This window comes from Larus michahellis, chromosome 9, assembly GCF_964199755.1.
Source record: "Larus michahellis chromosome 9, bLarMic1.1, whole genome shotgun sequence".
NCBI classification, from domain to species: Eukaryota; Metazoa; Chordata; class Aves; order Charadriiformes; family Laridae; genus Larus; species Larus michahellis.
The window spans coordinates 1,854,340-1,876,427 of record NC_133904.1 but is presented as its reverse complement, the minus strand read 5'-3'; the positions used below and the strand labels follow the sequence as shown (position 1 = coordinate 1,876,427).

The 22,088-nt window shown below is 53.0% G+C and overlaps 2 protein-coding genes across 3 annotated transcripts; one reads left to right on the top strand and one right to left on the bottom strand.

The window, feature by feature from the left end:
- Positions 1 to 738: 738 nt before the first annotated feature.
- On the bottom strand, positions 739 to 8,687 carry CLN6 (CLN6 transmembrane ER protein). 2 transcript variants are annotated; one of them, XM_074600504.1, is made up of 7 exons: positions 8,503 to 8,687; positions 7,336 to 7,450; positions 6,467 to 6,565; positions 4,089 to 4,277; positions 3,921 to 3,976; positions 2,347 to 2,469; positions 739 to 1,118 (listed from the first exon to the last, which is right to left on the bottom strand). In XM_074600504.1, the coding sequence occupies exons 1-7, from the start codon at positions 8,583 to 8,585 to the stop codon at positions 830 to 832; spliced, it is 954 nt and encodes a 317-aa protein (XP_074456605.1). In that variant the 5' UTR covers positions 8,586 to 8,687; the 3' UTR covers positions 739 to 829. The 2 variants fall into 2 exon arrangements, with proteins under 2 accessions (XP_074456605.1, XP_074456606.1); XM_074600505.1 differs by having other exon boundaries at positions 739 to 1,050.
- Positions 8,688 to 12,684: 3,997 nt separating this feature from the next.
- Positions 12,685 to 19,188, top strand: FEM1B (fem-1 homolog B). The gene is made up of 2 exons (XM_074600503.1): positions 12,685 to 13,412; positions 16,054 to 19,188. Exons 1-2 carry the CDS (start codon positions 13,165 to 13,167, stop codon positions 17,687 to 17,689), a joined length of 1,884 nt encoding a protein of 627 aa, XP_074456604.1. The 5' UTR covers positions 12,685 to 13,164; the 3' UTR covers positions 17,690 to 19,188.
- Positions 19,189 to 22,088: the final 2,900 nt, after the last annotated feature.

Genomic DNA, 22,088 nt, shown 5'->3' with positions numbered 1-22,088 from the left:
CTCTAATACAAGTTTTATCGATGTAAACCACGGCAGGGATGCAGCTGGAGTTGCGGGAGCTCAGCTCCGTCAGCTGGGGCTGGAGAAGTGGTGAGTGGGAGCGGAAGTTGCCGGCGCAGACCCGGCGTGAGCGGGGCTGACTCGAGCTCACTCCCTGCTCGATGCTCTTTTTTGGGCTGTGTTTGTGGGGAATTGGCCCTTCTGCCACCAACCAGCCCCTTCCTGCACTGGGCCTGTGCTCAGCAGCGAGGGCTGAACCCCAGCGCTGCGGGCCAGGACCCCGGGAGGGCTCCCTGGGGAAGCACGGCCAAGCAGAGCTGGCGGCAGCAGCTCCAAGGTGGGGCGGCTCAGCCCCTTCCCGGCATGTTTACTCGGCTGGGAGCAGCGTGGGAGGAGCGGATAAATCCCTGTGCCAAGACACGGGGAGGAGGGAGAGAGCGCTCCCGCTTCCCAGCAAACCGCTCCCATTAAAAGCTCAGCGCGGTGGGATGGGGGATCGCTGGCGGGGTGGACCACCCCAACGCCTGCTCCCATACAGGAGCCGTCGGATGTGGTGCCGTCCCCAAAGCACCCAAAAATGGTCCGGCGTGGAACCACGCTGTGTCACTGTGAGAGCTGGCCGGTGCAAAGGCAGGGGAGACGGCCCTGCCGTGACCCGGCTTTAAAGCGTTAAGTCACAAAGACTATTTTTCCCTTTTGTTCTAGGTCTAGTTCACATACAAGACGTCTCACAGCAAATGTTGGTCAGGAATTTATTTTTAAATACTTCATCTACATTAGAAAAACTAGATTTTTTTTTTTTCTTCAAATCACTCTAAAATATGAAAACTTATAAACTTTCCTTTGCCGCGTGGAGGTTGTTCATGTGCAGGGTGTAAAATGCCCAGGGCTCGGGGATATAGATCACGCCAGGGTACTTCTTCCTGAGAATTTTGTCGTTCCACAGCCAGCCCACCCACAGAGCAATGAGGACCAGTGTTATGATGAAGGAGTAGAAGAGAAAAAGCCCATTGCTGTCCAGGACGAGTCCTTTGCGTTTCTGGTGCATCACTAAAGCCATCATGGCAAAGAAAGTGAAAATGTAGAGGATGAAAATCTGACCTTCTGTCACGAGATACCTACAAAGCAAAAACACTTGTTAGTGCCACCCCCACCCCCGGGAGAAAGCACCGAGCGGCAGCAGCCCCCAGCGCTTCCAGCCTCACCCGGGGTGAAACATCTCCCTCTTCTCCCTGCTCGGCATCAGACAAAGCGAGTTGTGCCACTTCCTACTAGCAGCTTTTAAACTGGGATTTGTTTTCGCATTTCTCAGCACTAAATTTAGCACCTGAGCTAGGGGCTCCATTACAACAGGTAAAGAAATGCGTGTCCAGTATGGGATTCGAAAGGTGCTGGGCTCAGTTTGGGAATGGGATGCCTAAAGGCAGAACCAAAGCCAGGCTCTGGCTCTGCCTCGTGGATGTTGTGCTCATTTAGTCCAAAAATCCACGGCTCCCCCTGTGCTGTATGTGGCAGCGGCCAGTCCTGACCGGGTGTTAGCAGGGGGACGAGTTACACTCCCTGGCTCTTAAATCACGAGCACACGAACTGCAGGGACTCACGCTGATATATTTAAAGGAAGTGCAAAGGGGTAACTGGGAACTGACCAAATCTTCCTGATGATTCTGACTATCAAAAATTAATTTACTGTATAAAAACAGTCTCAGCAGGGGGCAAAGCCACGGGCAAGAGAGAACATCATCTCTGAAGATGAACTGAAAAGTTGTTCGACTGCCATCAGGGAAACCGTTTGGGAAGATAAGGCTAATGAAAATGGGAAATAAATAAGACCTCTCTCAAAAGGCTATTTGGACCCGCAGGGCGAGCCGAGGAGGCAGCGTCTGAGCATCGCGCAGGCAGCCCGGGCTCTGTGCAGATTCCTGGACAACTGGTGAGAGCATCCCTATTGCCACCAACAAGCTGAGGCCCAGTGGAGGCACTGCAGGAACCCAGTGACCACCCCAAAATCGTCAAGGCGCTGCCTAACAGCGCAGCAAATGGCAGCTTTTAAAGGGGGGCCGACAGCAAGTACTGTGGAGGCTGCGAGCCGGAGTGCAGCAGTAGCAATACGACCGACAGTTTGGCTGAAGGAACACCCCAAGCAGGGACAGGAGTGCTGCCGAGCGACCCTGAAGTTGTCCCAACTTGCAAAGGCCAAAGTGGCTACAAACTTCAACCAGATTTGATTTTTTTTTTCCCAGCCCCGCAGAGCAGAAGCTCCATCAAGTTCTGCCCTGGGGAATGGGGAAGCCCTGCCTTGCTCCCTCTTCGTCCCTCGCCCGCCCGGGGCGGACAGAAGCCACTTACCAGTAGTAAAGGCTGCTGGGCCCCATCAGAAGCAAGGCAGCCACTGGCATCCTGCTCTCCTCTTCCACAGGGGTGAAGCAGCCGGTGAAATATATGAACAGTATCAGGAAAAAAGGGATGTACCTGCAAACAGAAACAACCCTCTGATCGGCGGTGTGACCCTGGAAAGGGTTTAACCGCCCCCCTCCGCCCCGACTTCCCAAATCCAAATTCTGCACGCAGGCAATTCCCACGCTGAGCCCGCGAATTAATTTGGTGACAGAGCAGAAGCGGAGGCCACCCAGTGGCCGGCAACTGGGGTGCCGGGTCCCGCTTTGCGGGGTCCCACAGTGCCGGTCGGGGCATCACCTCTCTGCCAGCGTCACGGCTCTTGCTACGAGATTACGCCGCATCAGTGCGACAGCCGAAGGGCTGGCGACGCCTGGTGCGGGGCTATCGTACGTCCTCGCTGGGCCGAGACCTGCAGATAACGAGACTTCTGGGGCTCTTGCAGGAAAAGCTTGAATTTGCTGACTAGGTCAAACGCTGGGCTCGAGTGCTCCATCGAACAATTGTATTTGTTGCACTCCCAGGCTCTAAGCGGCTGTTTAAGAGTGTTGTGTTGCGTTAAAAGCTGAACTGCAGGAAAGCAGGACATGGACCAGGATTTCAACAACCCAACAGAGCCCTTTTTTGATTTTTAGAGAAAGGGATTTTCTTGCTTCACCGGGCTCACGGAACAGCGAATAAACTGGGAAAGTCTGATGGGGGGGAGATCTCCCTCCGCGCTCAGCGAGGTCTCAGGATTATGTGGCAGCGCATAAAGGGCCAGAGAGTCCTTTCTGGGGTCTCCAGTGCCAGCCAGGGGATGTGTCTGAGCGCTGGATGCTGCTCCCGCGGGCAGGAGCGTGCCGACGGGACCTGCCACAGCCTGCGGGCGCTACCAGCACTACCTGCCGCTGCGTCAGCCAGGGCAGCCGCGCTGGATGAAGCACACAGTCCCACTGCAACACGTCTTTCTAGGGTTGGCTTGGGGTGACAGCGCTGAAATCAGCCCTTAACTGAGCTCCCTGGATCACCGTGGCTGAACAGTCTCTGTTACTGGGCAGCACTGGTCTGGCTACCCGAGCAAGCCTTCCCTCTCGCCGGGGGTTACTAACTAGATGGATGCACGGTAAGGGAGGGGAGCAAAGGGCTGGAGAGACCGGGCAGAGTCGGTTTCTTTTGGGGCCAACCTCCAGAGGAGCAAAGATGTGGGTGGTGACAGCCAGGGCGTCTGCGGAGCCCTCAGACCTGTCTCTTCACCTGGGTGTCCTGTGCCCCAGGAGTGAAGACAAGCCATTCCTCTGTCCCCTACGACTGTCGAACAACCGCCACGTCCCAGAAATATCACTGAGACAGAGGCAAAACTAGGGGGAACGGGCAATTTTCCAAGGGAGAGATCCACTGTAATCACACTGGCTATGACAACATTATCCCCAGCCAGCTCTCGTAAGCTGTGTTTTATTCTTTTACATATTAAGCTATGATCAGATCAGATCTGCCCTTCCTTGTATTATGTTCTGAGGCCGCTACATAGACTGTAAATTGCTTACCACATCGAATGACCTAAATATTCATCGTAGTAGTACAGCAGCTCAAAGGAATCAATCTGCAACGCAATGAGAAGAGATTTAAAAGGGCAGAGGGAACAGGACGCTATTAAATAGGAACAAGCAATTAATTTTTTTTGTAAGTGCTTGTATAAAAAACAGTCTCTTTACCAGTGTCTCTGGCTTCAGGTTCTTGATGATGGGATTCTCTCTTACAGACAGATGGTGCTGGTAGCCACTGAAAATCAGGCGATGGTTTACAGAGTCTCCAACCAGGTGGATGCTGGCTCCCATGACAAACATGATGATGCTGACGTACACCATGGATCTCGGTAAGGTCTTGGGGGATCTCTCGATGAGCTAAAAACACCGAGACGTGTTGAACAGCAAGGAGGTACCAGCAGAGACATGCGATGCTCTGGCAAGTTCTGCCCTCTCTGACTTAGCGGCAGAAAATCACTTTAGGTGATTTGGAAAAAATCACCTATACCCCAGCAGAGGCTTGCAGAGAGCTGGGGGTGAGCTGCTGCCCGCGGTGGCCGGCACCCTGCCGGGGACAACACAGCCATCCCCCCGCGGAGAGCGGTGTGACCGCACCAGAACGAACTTACCTGATTGCAACTACTCTCTCTAAACGCATCTCAGACACGTCTGCACCAGCCTACGTGGCTTTCAGGTTTGAGTACACACTTTATCCACGTTTGCAACAATAAACCCACATTTTTCACCCTTGTTAAACCTTTCTACAAAGCAGCACCCTTAACCTGAGCCAAGGCTTAGACCGAATCAGTGATCCGGTACTTCTAATAGACTACTCGAAGCAATTTCTTCACCAGATGTGATCAAAACCGATTAATGAGAAACCAAAAGGCAGCTGCTTTCTCTCGTTCCTCCGCTGCGCGGGTCTGGAAGGCTGGCTGTGCCCTCCAGCGGCAGGGAGAGCCTCCAGCAGCGCTCCAGCTGAGCACGCTTCCCTCCCCACGCTCAGCGACGCTTCTTCCTCCTTTATAACGATGATTTTTTCAAACGCCTTTGCTGAACTGTTTGGTTTTGACTTTCTTCCTAATGGAAGGAACGGGACTCGCCTCTCCGTGAATTTGCTTCTGAAGGGGAAGCTGCATTTAAACCCCTATCTCGCAATATCTAATTACCAGCAAAACCGGTTGAGGCAACCTTTTAAACACCAGCTTTAGTGCTGAGCTGGCCCTGGACCGTCTCACGGTCTCCTGAGGTCTGGGTGGAGGCGGGCACGTGAGGCTGGTGGGGAGCCCGGTGTTACTCAGAGCCTGGGGACGAGGAGCAGGAGCTTCTCTCCGGAAAAGAGCTTCCTGCAAAGCAGGGAAGACCTCCAAAGATGTAAATCCCAGCTCAAGCAGTTCAGGCTTTGGAGGGGACGCCGCGTGGGTCAGGGGGGACGCATCAGCCCAGCCCGAGGATCAGCTGGGGCCACCTTCGCCTCCCATCCCCCTGCTGCCAAATCAGCTTTGCGGCCCTTCATAAACACTGAAAAGCTCCTTATTTGTATTTAATTTTGAGGATTAACTTTCCCTTTCTCTGTAACTGCTGTACGAACGTCAGAGGAGACAGAGAGGACGAGGAGAGCAAAAGGTCCAGGAAAGCTCTCCTCCGGTGGGAAAGGAGGGTGGGACATGTCCTTCGAGGGGACGCTGGACCAAAGAAACGCTCCCTGAATAACAAAGGGATTTTTTTCTGGGGACCAACCCTTCATGCTGTGCTGCCAGGGAAGTCCAAGGCAGCAAATTTTAACCTGAGGAGTTACAATCCAGCCTGCAGAAACCAGCTGTCTCACGCTGAGCTCGAGTTTCCACGTCCCCCAAAGGACCGGATCCTGACTATTCCTTTTTGGCCATGCTGGCATTTAAAATCTCCCAGACAGACTCGGGAGAAAGAGAATCATTTACATCTTAGGACATAATTCAATTTCTAGCTAATGAAGGTTAAAATATATTTATAATTGCTTTCTCATATCTTCTGGCTGCTAAGTATTTAATATAAGAAGATGTCTAATGATATGACAGTCTTTAACCTCATAAATGGTTTGCACGATCCAGTGGTTGGCAGCGGAAGCAAGATAAATTCAAGCTAAAGATACAATTCTAATGTTGAAGAGCAAGTGTAATTAAGCTCTGAACAAGTTAGACAATCTACTATAGTTCCAGCTGTCTCACAAGGTCTTTTAAGACATGGATGGATGTTGTCTTAAAAACACGCTTTGGCTCGGCCACGGTGAAGGGCTCCGACTCCTCCTGAATCCGGAGTTCCCGGGGGAAGCGATTTGCTTTGTCTGTGCAGGGAACCGAGTCACGTTACGCCGGTCACCGCCTCGCTCTTCAAAAGGTGGCGTCACAAATTCTTTCTGGAGCGGCAAACCTCTAATGTACAGTAGGGCCGGCTGACTGGCAGGAGTTTGGGAATCACCCAACATTTGTTCAACAAGTCCCTAGCCAACTCTTAGCCTCGTCTGCCCCACTTTTACAACTGATAATATTAAAAAAAAAAAACTGTAACGCCTGCACCTCGAGGTTTACCTTTAGCAGAAGAAATGGTGTGATAACGTTGTAAGCCATGTGGAAATAATCTCCGGCACTCGGTTTGTTTAGAGGAAACCACTCCAAAGGTAGGATTATCTGAGGAGGGGGAAAAAAACAAACGACATCAGTATATCCTCACCACCTCGCGCACGATTACAGCCCCGTCGCTATCCGAAAGACAGGGAGAGAGAACATCCTTGCCTGGGACCACCGCTGCTTGCTAACTGTCAGCTTGACTTCACGTAGCTGTCAGTAAGGAAGTTGGGCGGCTCTTCTTGCATCCCTAAATTGTGCTAAATTCACAGCGTATTTACATCTCGGCCTGCAGCGCTGCCCAAAGCCGATGCCGTGAAGTCGTGAGGCCAAGCGAACGAGCCAGGCATTCGGAAATCCTGCCGCAGGGAATCTCCCTCAACCCTCTGCTGCGTGCAGATGCCAGCAATAAAAAATTACATTGGAGGGTAACGGCCCCTTCTGCCCTGCACTGTCTGCAGAGCGGGAGTCCCACGTTCCGGAGATACAGGCAAGGTATGGGGAAGAGCAGTAGGAACCTCTCCAGGTAATTTTTGTTACAAAAACATAAAGTGGTGGGATAGATGAAACAGAATAAGTTTCCCAGATAGCTTCCCCGTGACCGGAGCAACATGTTTGGCACACCAGTATATCACAGCATCTCAATGACATCTCACTAATGTCTCACGACATCTCATTGAGCTCATCTCAATGAAGGCTCCTCAAGGATGTCCCTTTGGTGTAGAGAACAGCCCACAGGTCTACAGGGGACCACCAGGGCTCTGCCCCCCTGTCCTCCACCCTAAAGACGCTGACCGCAAGCAAAGCAGCGGGCCCGCCTCTGCCACACTCACCATCGCGATGGGACGCCCAAAGTCCAGGACCCAGTTCTGCAGAGTGAAGTAGAACCACAGATCCAAATGAAACGGGGAGGTCTTGAAGGTGTCCTCGTTCTTGACTGCGCCATGCCTAGGGATGGCAGAAGTGACAGCGTCAGCCTTAAGTCACATAAGCGGTTTGCAAAGAGGCAGGGAGCAGACTCCAGGTATGCATCCCCCCCCCCAAAACCTGTGCTTCCCTGGCTGCAGGTGTGCCTCCGGGCTTTGGGATCCATGGAATAACAACAAAGTTGAGAGGCCAAAGAGAGGAAGAGGCAGAAAGGCAAAGCGTTGTTACTAAAACCCGCCACATCGTAAGGCGGCTCTTCCCGGCTGAGAAGTGAGCACAAAAGCAGGATGAAAAGCCTAAGTGCTGAATTAAGTGCAACTATTTTTAAATTTTGCATGACAAAGCAAAACTCAACCCCCATGGCACTTCTGCGGAATGCTAAAAATGCATCGGTGCCTGGTGGTACTCAGGCACAGGGATGCTCTGGGCACACTATCACCTTCATCTTCCACTCTGAAGATCCTCCTCCTCCTCTGCCTCTGCAGAGCAAGGCCTGACCCAACCCTGCTGAAGTCTTTCCATCAAATAACCCTCCCAAGCACCACCGGATCTTCACCTCCCTCCGGGAAAAGCGGATGAATGGCTCTCCCGCCGTGCTGAGACCAGCACAGTGTCAGCCGGATCAGCCTCGAGCTCGCGCTACCTGAGCCCACGGTCCAAACCCAATGGATGGAGGAAGAGGATGGTGGTACCCTGGACAAGTTGGGGTGCCCTGGGTGAGCCGGGAAAGCTGTGACTCCCTGGAAAAGGCTGTCAAACCCTGGACCAGCGGGGGTAATGCAGGTGAGCCAGGGTGCCCGGGATGAGGCTGGCTGCCGTGGGGGGGACCCCGACCCCCCGGGACACCCTCGACAATGGCAGCATCCCGGAGATGGGCTGGCGATATCTGAAATGGGGTGGCGGTACCCGGGATGGGGTGGGGGGGCCCGGGCTGAGCCGGGGGGGTGGGAGTTGGGGTATCCTGGGGATGCTGGGGAATGGGCTGGATGGGGCTGGGGACCCCCGAGGAAGGGAGGGGTGGCCATGCCCGCACCCCCCCCCGCCCCCCCGCCGCCCCCGGCCCCGGCGCTCACCTGCCCGGGTAGAGCGTCCCGGCGGGCTGGGGGGAGCCCGGGGCCGCCGCCGGGAACGGCCGCCGCCGCGCAGCGCCCTGCATGAGCCCGCCCGGCCCGGCCCGGCCCGGCTGGTCCCGGCCCCGCTCGCCCCGCTCGCCCCGGCGCGGCTCCGCCCGGGCCCCGCCCCGGCGCCGGGGGACGAGCGGCGGCTGCGCGGCCGGTGGCCCCGGGACCGCCCCGGCCCGGTGGGGGAGGACACAGCGGGGCGGGGACAGCCCAGTATAGCCCAGTTCAACCCAGCACAGCGCGGTTCGGCCCGGTACAGCCCAGTATAACCCCCTATAGCCTGGCACAGCCCACCAGTACAGCCCAGTATAGCCCGGCACAGCCCACCAGTACTGATAGCTCGGCACAGCCCAGTATAACCCCGTACAGCCCGGCACAGCCCAGTATAGCCCAGGACAGCCCAGTATAGCCCAGCACAGCCCACCAGTACTAACCCCGTACAGCCCAGCACAGACCAGTATAGCCCAGTACAGCCCACCAGTACTAACCCCGTACAGCCCGGCACAGACCAGTATAGCCCAGCACAGCCCACCAGTACTAACCCCGTACAGCCTGGCACAGCCCAGTATAGCCCAGCACAGCCCACCAGTACTAACCCTGTATAGCCCGGCACAGCCCAGTATAGCCCAGGACAGCCCACCAGTACTAGCCCAGTATAGCCCAGCACAGCCCACCAGTACTAACCCCCGTATAGCCCGGCACAGCCCAGTATAACCCCGTACAGCCTGGCACAGCCCCATATAGCCCAGGACAGCCCAGTATAGCCCAGCACAGCCCACCAGTACTAACCCCATATAGCCCAGGACAGCCCAGTATAGCCCAGCACAGCCCACCAGTACTAACCCCGTATAGCCCAGCACAGCCCAGTATAGCCCAGCACAGCCCACCAGTACTAATCCCCGTATAGCCCGGCACAGCCCAGTATAACCCCGTACAGCCCGGCACAGCCCAGGACAGCCCACCAGTACTAACCCCATATAGCCCGGCACAGCCCAGTATAGCCCGGCACAGCCCACCAGTACAGCCCAGCATAGCCCCGTATAACCCTGTACAGCCCAGTACAGCCCAGTATAGCCTGGCACATCCCAGCACAGCTCAGTATAGCCCAGCACAGCCCGGCTCAGCCTAGTACAGCCCATCACAGCCTAGTTCAACCCAGCACAGGCCCGCTCAGCCCAGTATAGCCTAGAATGGTCCAGTACAGCCCAGTATAGCCCAGCCCAGCTCAGTATAGCTGACTCAGCCCAGTACAGCCCATCACAGCCCAGTTCAACCCAGCGCAGCCCGACCTCCACCTCCCTGTGCTCTTCCCCTGCAAAATCCAGGCAGCTTATCTTATTTGTCTTCCATCTCTAAAGCAGGAGTGCATAACCTTTGCTATTTCTAAAGCAGAGGAAAGGGTGAAGGACGGTATTTAACTCCCTAATTGCTCTTTAGATGAAAAGCTCTTGGCCCTGATGTACCGCCACAGATCTTGATGGGAGTCCTCACCTGGGCAAGAAAATGAGATTCAGAGCTGGGAACAGTCTGGCAGAGAATGAAACGGAAAACACAGCCTGTCCCATGCAATCACTGTATCGTTTTAAGCAGGAGGTTTCATGGAAATAAGGCGGTGGAGCACGGCGTGGCTCTGCCACAGACTTGGCTCATTGCCACGAGCAAATCACTACGTGTGGCAGGTCTCGTCTCCATTACCCTGGAATGAAATAACTCACGTTCTGCACCCATACGGCACAAAGCAAACGGACATTATTACTCTGAGGAGTCGGGAGTCTTGCTCTGTTCCCTCTCGCCCTGTGTTTGCCCGGATAAATGCCATCAGGCCGGGAGGACTCATGGCCAGCAAATGTGGGAGGCAGGGAAGGATTTGCATCCCCTCGGACTTAATTTGCGCTCCCTGGGACTTGTAGTTTAGGGTCTAAATCGGGAGATGCATCTGCATTTGAAACAAGCAGAGTTCTTCAAGTGGAGCTACAGCTCAAGATGTGCTGCTGGTCGGGGGAAATGGGCATTTAATGGACCGAGTGGTTTGATGCGCTGCAACACCTCGGCTTCTGACCCTGCTCCTGGGCAGGACCAGACCGCAGGGAGCTGGACACACTGAGGTCGATGAGGCTCCAAAAAGCTGCAGAGAATGACCTCAGTCTCTCTGCTCAGTGGTGCTGCCAGGAGAGACGGTGGCAGCATCGGTGCTTCCTCACGGACCCTCTCTGTGCTGTTCATGGTAACATGCGGAACACGAGGGCAGTGTTTGTTGGAAAAAACCCACCCTTGAGAAGTGGTGGAGATTGTTGGGGTAATGGAGACAGGTTCCACTTCAAATTACCACAAACCCTGCTCGTCGCACGGTACCTGACATGCCTACGTGGCTGTTAAAAGCTGATCCTCCTTGACTGAACACCGCGCGGCTGACCGTGGCCTGACTCACCTCCCGCTCCCCTCTCCAGGGCTCCTCTGGCAACGCTGGCCATCAGCCGGGCAGCAGCTCCCATACATAATGCACAGCTCGGCCTGCACCAAACTTTCCACAAAGAGCTGCAGCTCCAGTTGCATGATTTTAAATTAACTATTAATATGGCTGATACCGTACCCCCATGAAAACAATGGCAGGCAACAGACAGCAGTGCAGGCTGTGTATCGTATTTCTTAACACAACCTTTATCGGTCTCACATAACTGGTCGCAGCGTGGGGCACCTCCTGAAGGTCTGTTGGAGATGATCTGTGCAGAGGAAAGGAGAGGTGGCCAAGCAGGTGGGTTGCGTTTAGCTCTGGGTTAAGCTGATATGCGTGCAGCGAGGCTGGTGATGGTGTCCCTTGAAACCAAGGACAAAGCTCCTGCGTCTGCTGAGACTGGGCACAACAGGCTTGTTGGGGTGGAGCCATGGCCGAAGCGATGAAAGCTGCTCATCCCTTCTTAAAAAAACCAAAAAACTGAAGGCCAGCGGTCTCCTGGGGTGCATTAAAAAGAGTGTGGCCAGGAGGTTGAGGGAAGTCATCCTCCCCCTCTGCTCTGCCCCAATGAAGCCACATCTGGAGTACTGTGTGCAGTTCTGGGCTCCCCGGTTCAAGAAAGACAAGGAACTGCTGGAAGGAGTCCAGCGGAGGCTACGAAGATGATCAGGGGGCTGGAGCATCTCTGTGCTGAGGAAAGGCTGAGAGACCCGGGGCTGTTCAGCCTGGAGAAGAGAAGTCTGAGAGGGGATCTCATCAATGCTTATCAGTCCCTGGTGGGTGTCACAAGGATGCAGCCAGACTCTTTTCAGTGGTGCCCAGTGACAGGACAAGGGGCGACGGGCACAAACTGGAACACAGGAAATTCCGTCTGAACGTAAGGAAAAACTTCTTTGCTTTGAGAGTGGCAGAGCACTGGAACAGGCTGCCCTGAGAGGTGGTGGAGTCTCCTTCTCTGGAGATATTCCAAACCTGCCTGGATGTGTTCCTGTCCAGCTTGCTTTGGGAGGGGGTTGGACTGGATGATCTCCAGAGGTCCCTTCCAGCCCCTAACGTTCTGGGATTCTGTGAACCAAACAAAACCAAATACAACACAAATCAACCCAACCCTACACAACCCAATCCAACCAACCCAATCCAACTGAACCAGACCCAACTGAACCCAGCCCAACCAACCCAATCCAGCTGAACTAGACCCAACCTAACCCAACCCAATCCATCCAACCCAGCCCAACTTAACCCAGCCCAGCCCAACCCAATCCAACCAACCCGATCCAACTGAACTAGACCCAACCCAACCTAATCCGATCCATCCAGCCCAGCCCAGCTTAACCCAACCCAACCCAACCCAACCCAACCCAACCCAACCCAACTCAACCAACCCAATCCAACTGAACCAGACCAAACCCAACCCGACCCGACCCGACCCAACCCAACCCAACCCAACCCAACCCAACCCAACCAGTCCCAGCCCAACCCAACAGAACCAGAACCAGGAGGGCCCGGCACAGCGCCAGGCCACCCGAAGAGGGCGAGCCATGGGAGGCCGTGCAGCCCGCGGCCGGGCAGCGGGCCATGAGCCCCGGGGGCGGGCGGGCGGCCCCGGGGTGCCCGGGGTCAGGCAGCCGCCTCGTCTGTCCCCGGGGGCCGTGCGCCGCCCGCGCTCCGGAACCTCCGTGCGCTGCCCCGGTTGCCGACGGGGGGAGCGGGAAAGGGCGAGGCGCTTCCGGTTTCGCTTCCGGAGTCGGCGGCGGGGGCGGAGCGGCGGCGGCCGGCCCGGCGGGGCCCTTCCGGCGACCCGTACCCCTGCCCCTCTCTACGGCCGGCGGAGCGGCGCCGGGTCCGGTCCGTGCGGGGCCCCTGGGCGCGGCCGGGTCGCGGGTTCGTGTCCCCCGCTGCGGCGGCGCGGCCGGGGCGGGGATGGGCGGTGGGGGGTGGCGGGGCGGGTGAGGCGGCGGAGGGCGCTGGGGCTGCCCCGCCTCGCCGCCGGGCCCGGGGGGCGGCTGGCCCCGGGGGGGCCGCATGTGCCCCCCGCCGGGCACCGAGGCAGGACGGAGGAGGAGGCGGAGGGAGAGGCCGCCCCGGCGGCGGGGCAGGCCGGCAGGCCCGAGCGGGGCCGGCCCGGTCGTCGGGGCCGCAGCCGGGAGGAGGAGGAGGCGGCGATGGAGGGGCTGGCCGGGTACGTGTACAAGGCGGCGAGCGAGGGGCGAGTGCTGACCCTGGCTGCCCTGCTCCTCAACCGCTCCGAGAGCGACATCAAGTACCTGCTGGGGTACGTCAGCCAGCACGGCGGGCAGCGCTCCACGCCGCTCATCATCGCCGCCCGAAACGGCCACACCAAGGTGGTCCGCCTGCTCCTCGAGCACTACCGCGTCCAGACCCAGCAGACCGGCACTGTCCGCTTCGACGGGTATGTAGGGCTCGCTGCCCGCCGGCCAGGCCTCGGTGTCGGTGCCAGGCCTCGGTGTCGGTACCGGCACGACGCAGGCGCTCCAGGCTCTGCTTCTCACTGAGAAAGTTGCTTTATTAGCTGTTAAAAATGCCTTTTCCATTTGAGGTCCTGCACATGGTGCTTTAGGAGCTGTAAACACCCTTCTGAGACCTCTCACCTGAAACTGTAGACAGAACAATACTTGGCGTAGCTTAGAGACCTCAGTGAGTTTCCCCTTAGTGAGCAGGTCACCTCGCGTTCTCTCCCACTGTGCCAAAATGGGCTTTTCCGTGACATTGCTCGCTGCCACGGGTGACAGCAGGCATTGGGTCAGGGTGGGTTGGTACCTGCATACCGGGAGCCAGCCCTTTGTGTACTCAAATTGAGGGTTTTTCAGTGTCCAGCCCAGGCATCCCAAGGGACATCCCTTCCTTGCCTCAGGGAGACAACGTATGGGACGGCTGGGACCAAAATGTGGCGTTTTAGGATGGGAAGAGAAGAAAGGGAGGGCAGGGAGTGCCTGGTGTTCACCTGGGACCTGTCCGGGGCGGTTTGCAGAGCAGCCTGGCAGCAGTTTCCCAGAGCATTGTCCCTGGGCCCGTGGTGTGCTGCTGTTCCAGAAGGCAGGAGGAATGTTTTTAAAATCTCCCACAGTGCTTCGTGAAGTTCTTGCCTGTATGTCAGTCTTAAACCTAAGGCTGACTAATCGTGGTCTTTAGAACAGCTTCAGGTTTCGCAGGTAGCTTGCACGGAGAGGAGAGCTCACATCAGATACTGAGCGAGAGGGATGGTAATGGGTCCCTGCGAATATCTTTCATCTGACTCCTACTTGATGAGCTGGAGTCGTGCCTGTGCAGCTCCACCTGGCCCAGGGAAAGACTGGCTTGGTCCTTACATGCTGAATGAAGGGGGAGGAACCGACTTCCCTGCGTGTTTTTTTTTTTTTCTTTCTTCCTCTTCTCTTCCAGCCCTTTTTTTCACAAGCAAAAACTGGTCGAGAATACCTAGGGTGAGGTCTGCCCCGGGTTTAGTTAAAGGAATGGAGTCTGTTGACAGAAAGCGATAGGAAGGGCTGTCAGCCCCCCCTCTACTGCTGAATTTTCTCGTTTCTCGAGCTGTGCCTTGATGGAATGGCGATCTGCTTGCCGGAGCCTCTGCCTGCTGCGGATTAAAGGAGGTGTTGTCTGAGGCACAATGGGCACAGTGGGAGTCGCAGCCTGCTGAGAAGAGAGGAGGCATGTGATCCCCCCGTTGTCTGCCGCCTTCTTCAGATGAGGTGGCACAGCAGCTCCGCTTGTTTGGGCTCCGGGCTTTTGACTTGTAAAAATGTGCCCGTAGAGTACCAATAAATCACCCCGTGTTCGTTAGCAAATCCTAGGCCCTGACTTTTCCTCCTGTTTTAAAAAAAAAAAGTATTTTGATGTGATTATTTACAAAATAAGGAACTTCTTACTGTGAATAAAGGTTTAGGCACCTCCGCATGCCAGAGCTCTTAAATGACCTCTGAAGTGTTGTCTAGAGGTGTTGGATTTACAAACAGCCACACAACTATTCCCGTTGAGCTACGCGAGAGCTTCATAAAATGGCAAAAATTGCCGCTAAAGTTAAAATTAAGTCAGTGTCTTATGATATTTTAACTTTGGAAAACGTGACTGTTTGGACATATGGAAATAGAATATTTGTGATTTGTGATCCTCTGTGATTTGCGACGTGCCTTGAGCGTGTATCAGCTGCGGTGTGGATGCCGCCTGTTTCTACATTTAAGTGCTACTTCAAAAATCAGGCGAACGGGAAGGACATCGGCCTTTATCTTTGTAGCTACACGACGTGCTGGGTTTGGGAATGAGAACAGCTTAGGAAACTGTGATGCTTTGCTAAAGTTAACTGTCCCCTCATTTACGAGCGCCAGCAAGCTGTCTACAAGGCCGTGATGTAAAACAGGTCTCTGAAACAGCCCAGCTCAGAAAAACTTCAACTTTTTAATTTTCTTTTTATTTCTGGAGTTCCATTTGTGTAACCAAACTGCTGGTCTGTTTTACGGCGCCGTCTCTTGAACAAGAAGTATCGTCGCAAAGGAAACGGTGGCAATTTTGCAGTGCAGGGAAAGAAAAGAAGTGATACAAAATTCTTAAGCCAGCTTTGCTGCCAGGCCCAGTGCATCATATAGCTACGCAGTTTGTTTTTTTGTGTCAATATGTGAATTTTAAGTTTTCTGTCTTTCTTCCATTTGTCAGTTTCTGGCACAGGGGATCAAAGCAGCGATAATTCTTGTAACTATTCTTCCCGAGACCTCAGTAGGCTGAGGGCTGGAGCTTGCAGGTAGGATCTTCAAAGCAGCCCGGGAAGTACTAGTGCAAAATGTGGCCAAATCCCCTGGCTGCTTTGAAGTTTCAACTTCCAACGCTTCTTCCTTCGGGAGGTCTGTGTGCTCGATGAGCCTCTCATTCTTTTACCTTGGCTATCCCAGTAAGCTCCTTGAAGCACAGAAATAGGATGGCTGCGAAATATCCTTTAAATGGCTGGGTCTGCCCGTGCCCGTTGCGTACTGCTCGGCTGCCCGTGGAAGATGCTTTTGAAGGAGTATCAGTTTAACTGCTTGTTTCTGTCTTTACGTTTTTAGCTTTGTCATTGATGGAGCCACAGCTCTCTGGTGTGCGGCAGGAGCCGGCCACTTTGAAGTAGTCAAGCTGCTGGTGAGTCACGGCGCCAACGTGAATCACACTACGGTGACCAACTCGACTCCCCTGCGGGCTGCGTGTTTCGATGGCAGACTGGACATTGTGAAATACCTGGTAGAAAACAATGCCAACATCAGCATTGCCAACAAGTACGACAACACTTGCCTTATGATCGCGGCTTACAAAGGCCACACGGACGTGGTGAGGTACCTCCTGGAGCAGCACGCCGATCCCAACGCCAAAGCCCACTGCGGTGCCACGGCCTTGCACTTCGCGGCCGAAGCCGGCCACTTGGAAATCGTGAGGGAACTGGTCAAGTGGAAGGCGGCGATGATGGTGAACGGCCATGGGATGACTCCACTGAAAGTGGCTGCCGAGAGCTGCAAGGCCGATGTTGTAGAGCTGCTGCTTGCTCACGCTGACTGCGATAGGAGAAGCCGGATTGAAGCTCTGGAACTTCTGGGTGCCTCATTTGCAAATGACAGAGAAAACTATGATATAATGAAGACTTACCACTATTTATATTTAGCGATGCTGGAGAGGTACCGAGACAGCGAGAATATAATTGAAAAAGAAGTTCTTCCACAAATTGAAGCTTATGGAAACAGGACCGAATGCAGGACTCCTCAGGAATTAGAGTCTATTAGGCAGGACAGAGATGCCCTTCACATGGAAGGCCTCATTGTGCGAGAAAGAATTCTTGGCTCGGACAATATCGATGTTTCTCACCCCATTATTTACCGGGGGGCTGTTTATGCAGATAACATGGAGTTTGAACAGTGTATCAAGCTATGGCTGCATGCGTTGCATCTAAGGCAAAAAGGCAACAGGAACACTCATAAGGACCTTCTGAGGTTTGCTCAAGTCTTTTCTCAGATGATACACTTAAACGAGCCCGTTAAGGCCAAGGACATCGAGAGCGTTCTGAGGTGCAGCGTCTTGGAAATAGAACAAGGCATGTCCCGGATCAAAACCACCCAAGACTCTGACATCCACACAGCCATGGACAACTACGAATGCAACATTTTTACCTTTCTCTACTTAGTCTGCATCTCTACCAAGACTCAGTGCAGTGAAGAGGATCAGTCGCGCATCAACAAACAGATTTATAACCTGATCCACCTCGATCCCAGAACTCGGGATGGCTCCAGTTTGCTGCATCACGCTGTCAATTCCAGTACGCCGGTTGACGACTTCCACACGAATGATGTCTGCAGCTTTCCCAATGCGCTTGTCACAAAACTCTTGCTAGATTGTGGTGCTGACGTGAACGCTGTGGACAACGAAGGAAATAGTCCGCTCCACATCATTGTCCAATACCACAGGCCCATCAGTGACTTCTTGACGTTGCATTCCATCATCATTAGCCTGGTGGAGGCTGGTGCTCATACAGACATGACGAATAAGCAGAAGAAAACCCCTCTTGATAAAAGTACGACGGGGGTGTCTGAAATACTCCTTAAAACTCAAATGAAGCTGAGTCTCAAGTGCCTGGCTGCCCGAGCAGTACGGATCTATAACATCAGCTACCAAAACCAGATCCCCAGAACTCTGGAAGAATTTGTGAAGTTTCACTAGGCTACATAAAATCTTTTCGTGGTGGTGCTATCTCGGGACGACATAATTGCAGACAGCAGAATACATATGTATACATGGAGTTGTTTTTCCTCTATTCTTTTGGTTTTGGGTTCCTCTGGTCTGCAGCCTCAGGTCTCATGCAGATCTTGCAGGGGGGGAAAAAAGCCACATCCTTTTCCTGTAGTCAAAATCCGATGTTTGGAATTTTGGTCATTTCTTTTGATTAAAAAAAATGGCTTCATTATGTCTTGTTTTTATAAACAAAATGAAAAGAATCCCAATGTAACTCGTGCAGAGTGTTTTGTTTCCAATACACATCTCTACTTACGATTTGCAGCTGAATGCTTCAGGTAGTTTTTTTTACAAAGGCACCTCTGAGAGCCCGTGTCACCGCGCTGCCCAGGCAGGAGCATTGCAAATTTTAAAACTTCTTGGAATGAGGTGGGAAAGAACAATCGGAAATTATGTGGCAGTTGGTTAAAAGTGAAGTCTCAACGTACAGAGCTGTCCGTTGCTCTCATACCTCACCATCTTTTTATGCCTTTCAGTTAATGCTGAAGGTGTTGGTAACTTTTTAAAGTTGTGTTGTTTGGGTTTTTTTTTTTTTGTTTTTTTTAAATTAAATTTTGAACAGCAGTTATCAACAGCTACAGACGTATGGAATGCTCTGTTAGGAAATACAGGTTTAAATTCAGCTATGGTACGTTCATCTAATAATAGTTGAAATATCAAGCTCTTTGTGTACACTACTACAGTAAGTATTGAATAACTTTTGAAAAAGGAACTTGCACATTGACCGAAATGAACCAGAATCATGGTTTCTTTTGATGTAGCTAAGTTGCTCATATATAAAGATCATGCATGGATACCTAGAAAATTGATAGGGTATTTGTGTTTGTGTGTGTCCCAACATTTCAAAATGCTTTTAACTTGGGTTTTTTTTTTTTTGTTTTGTTGCTGTTTCAATGATCAACATGCACCTTTTTGACTCAAAGTATGTAAAACTGCACTCTTGGATTCCAAATGCTGTATCTTCCTAATGGAGTAGTCTGTCGCCAAAGAGAGTCTTCCTTTGGAGCGGGATACTGCTTGAAACTGGCTTTCCCAATAAGCGTGGAGTCTGTGCCTCCCTGAATTGGACTTGAGGATTTTTCATGATTTTTACTCCTTTCATGATGAAAATCTCTATTGAAACTGATTTTTAAAAAATTGTCCTATCATAAGACCTTTTATGATAAGCAACTGATTGTATAATACCGCTGTTGCTTGAGAAAGTACTTCTCCTTGGTAGAAGTTGCAGATACTCCGACAGTAAAATGTCACTTGTTTTGACAGGCTACTGAGAACTCTGTTTATTTTAAATGCAGCTTTTTAACTGTCAGATGATGAAAGAATGTTCTGTAGGTTTTTTTTAAACAATCTGGGTAGAACTTTAAGGCGAGATTTGGGCACACGTTTCTATTTGTATTGCAAATAAATAAACATTGAATGTGGAATTAGCTTGTAACTCTGTAATTTTTGTCTAGTGCCAAGCGGAACAGCGCTGCTTAGATTGTCTGGTACCGTTGTCTCTCCTTCGAGGGAAAAGCTTTAGAAATACCCTGTCTTTGAAGCTGGCGATTTTTAGTCTGCTAGAAACTAGCTCCTGAAATGCGAAGTGCGTCTGTCGCTCGGATCTCGGGTAGGTTGGGCTGCTGCACTTAAAAACCATGACTCTCGCAGAACGGCAAAGCCAAATTCAGCCACCTGGGGCCTTATTCGCCAAGTGGATGTTGTCAAACAGTTGGGAAGGTGTCCGTGTTCCTGTCGGTCGTTAGCCGAAATGTCTTCCTCCCGCCTGCTGAGGTGTATCCTGAAGTCATTAGAAAAGCTGCGGTTTTGTATTTTGCTGAGAGTTTACAGTGGCGATTTTTGGCCTGGTTGTTGGAAATGCCAAAAAAACCCTAAAAACCTGTTTAAGTGGCTGGGGCTGATGGGGAGAAGAGGGGAATGCCTTTCATGCGTTCGGTCTCACGTTTTGGGATTGTGCCTGAACCTGAAACTCGAACGACTTGAGAACACGCACCAGGCGATTATTATTTAGCTCGTGAAGTTGCTGGTAGCTGACTCGGTTAAAATTAACCAATACACGAACCAGTATGTGTATGTTACAGGAAAAAAGTCTTCTGTTGTACCGTGCCACGTGCGTCAAACAGAGCTCTGATGCCTCGCTGTTCCTTTTTGCCCTCGCACATGTGCAATTCGGGATGTGCACGTACTCAAAACTGGGAGTCAGTGGGTCTGGAGCCTGTTTGACTCGGGGGAGTCGGGGCAAAGAGGGGAGAGGGCCGAAGACTTGCAGCGACTCACACTGCTTGCCGTACGAGAAAGCGTTCTGCACTGGGGATCGTTTGGAGCTGCTGGATCATTGATTAGGACGGTATTTCCTTGCACTGTGGTTTTTGTTTTTTTTTTTTTTGTTTCCTCAGGACCTGTTTCTGACATGGAGTAACCTAAGTGTTGCATTCATGTGAAATACCCGTATAAAACTGTTCTTGGAACAAATGTGCGTGCTTGAAGTATCTGTAGGTAATAATAAGGTGAAGGAAGCTGCTCCTCCCATGATTTTGCTTTTTTAATAAGAAAAAAATGCTGCACCAAACGATCTTGTGGAAAAGCTGCTCCTTCCTCCCTTCCTGTAGCTTCGTTCTGATCCTCTCCCGCTTTTGGCTCCATTGCAGGATATTTGCTGAGGTTCTGCTTGGTTTGTGCCGTTCCTGGGATGGTTTCAATATGCGAAGACCTGAAGAGAGAGGATGCCGTTACCCAGAAGCAGCAGTAAAACTTCTTGTCAGCAGATCGCAAAGTACTTTATGGAGAGGGGGAAGTTCTGTGCCGTGGACGGAGCAGCTGATGCCGCTCCTGGCTCAGGTGTGGTCCCGGGTCTTCGCCCTGTTCCTGTTGAAGACGGGTTCCTGCTTGTCTGTGGCCAGGGAAGGTGGCATCATCCATGTGCTGTTCTCCTGCCTTCGCTGTGGCAGTAAAACGTCTTGGCCAAAGGATAGGAAAAAACGGTGGGTGCCTGTTTCTGCACGCCCGTGGGTGCAGCAGAGTCCGTCAACGGCTCTTGGCGTCCTGGGAGCTTCCCTCTTCTCCGTCTGGAAATTTCTTTTTTCAAGCATTAAAAGCTGAAAGAGCATGCTTGCTCTCTGTGGGAGTCGTTTAAAGCTCTTGATAAAAATCTGTACAGTCCCCACAGGTGCTCCTTTCACGGGGAAGAAGGAGCTGCGTGACGTCCCCTCTGCCAGGGACGAGGAGTGTGCGTGCCCGTAGGCGGTGGTCTGTTATTTATAGAGCTGGCTCTGCGCAGAGAGCTGCTGTCGGAGACCAGACTGCCTTTTAAAAAAATACACCTTCCCGAGGCCAGCCCGTGCTCGCTGGGATGCAAACCCTTGGCAAACCTGGAGTTTCGGCCCTTCTGTCCGGAGGGATGCGCTCAGGGAGGCGAGCCCAAGCAGAAGGGCAGCGCTAGCGCGCGCCTGGGGAGCTGCTGCTGGCATTTCACGTGCTCGGCTTTGGGTCAGCTACGCTTAAACCGTGCTCTGTAGGTGGTGATGAGAGCCCTGGCTGCTTCTGGCAGCGTGCAGCTGCGGGAGAATCTCAGTCTTTCACTTATTTGTTCCCTAGGCTTCTGCATCCCTGCGGAGGCAAACGCCGCTCAGCCCTACCCCAGAGCAGCAGCAGCAGCGGAAAGCACTTGGCTTCGTAAAGAAAACTGTTCTCTGAAAACGCGATGCAGGGCTTTTTTTGTTTTGGTTTTTTTTGCGAGCTATGGGACTCGGGTTTTGTGTTTGGCAGGGATTGCGCAGCAGCCCCATCGCTGCCGCTGGTGCCCTGTGCCAGCCCGGTGGTGGCTCTGTGGGCACCCCCCCACCTCAAGCCCTGTCCCCCGCCCCGTGTCAGCGGTGCCCATTTGCTCCGGTCCCCCCCTCTGCGTTCACACCAGGGTTTGCCGGATCAGGCCCTGGCTGGAGCTTTGCCATCCTCTTCGGGATATGTCAAGGTGCAGAATTAATTAATAAGTTTACCTGAAGATGGCAAGAGCCGCTTCTTCTTGTTGGGGTCAGACGAGGCGGGTTTTACCCTCGTTTTACTGAGGTTTCCCCTGATGCGAGCATGAATTTGTGACCCCCCCCAAGTAACTGCGCTGAGCAGCTTAACTACTTTGAATCATAGAATCATTGGGATGGAAAAGACCTTTAAGACCATCGAGTCCAACCGTGCCTGCACTGTTTTGAGTTAAATTGCTACAGGCTGTTGGTGTAAGTAGCTTTAAGCACGTTCTCAGTAGCTGCAAACCCTCTTGGTGTTTTAACCCACAGACAGAGAAGTGCTGATGCTTCGATGCCAGGTGTGGGTA